Below are 231 nucleotides of genomic sequence, written 5' to 3' on the forward strand. Positions count from 1 at the left end.
CCCGGCACAGCCGGGCCACGCTGCTGGTGCGGCTGGGCTCGGGCGGGGCACGGGGGCGGGCGGGCCCCAGCCCGGGGACCACCTCGGCGTCTTCCCCGCCAACCGCCCCGAGCTGGTGCGGGGGGTGCTGGGGCGGGTGGAGGCCCCCCCGCCCCCCGAGCAGCCCGTCCTGGTGGAGAGCCTGGAGGGGGACCCCAGCGGTAGGGACCCCCGGCGACGGGAGAGGGGACA

General features: G+C 81.0%; 1 protein-coding gene across 1 annotated transcript in view; it reads left to right on the forward strand.

Moving 5' to 3' along the window:
- NOS3 (nitric oxide synthase 3 (endothelial cell)) overlaps nt 1-231 on the forward strand; it is a 10,412-nt gene that overhangs the window by 6,972 nt on the left and 3,209 nt on the right. The window contains 2 exon segments of the mRNA XM_010563594.1: nt 1-62; nt 65-200. Coding sequence (XP_010561896.1) covers nt 1-62; nt 65-200 — 198 coding nt within the window.

Source organism: Haliaeetus leucocephalus, unplaced genomic scaffold (assembly GCF_000737465.1).
Source record: "Haliaeetus leucocephalus isolate CR32 unplaced genomic scaffold, Haliaeetus_leucocephalus-4.0 Scaffold0, whole genome shotgun sequence".
NCBI classification, from domain to species: Eukaryota; Metazoa; Chordata; class Aves; order Accipitriformes; family Accipitridae; genus Haliaeetus; species Haliaeetus leucocephalus.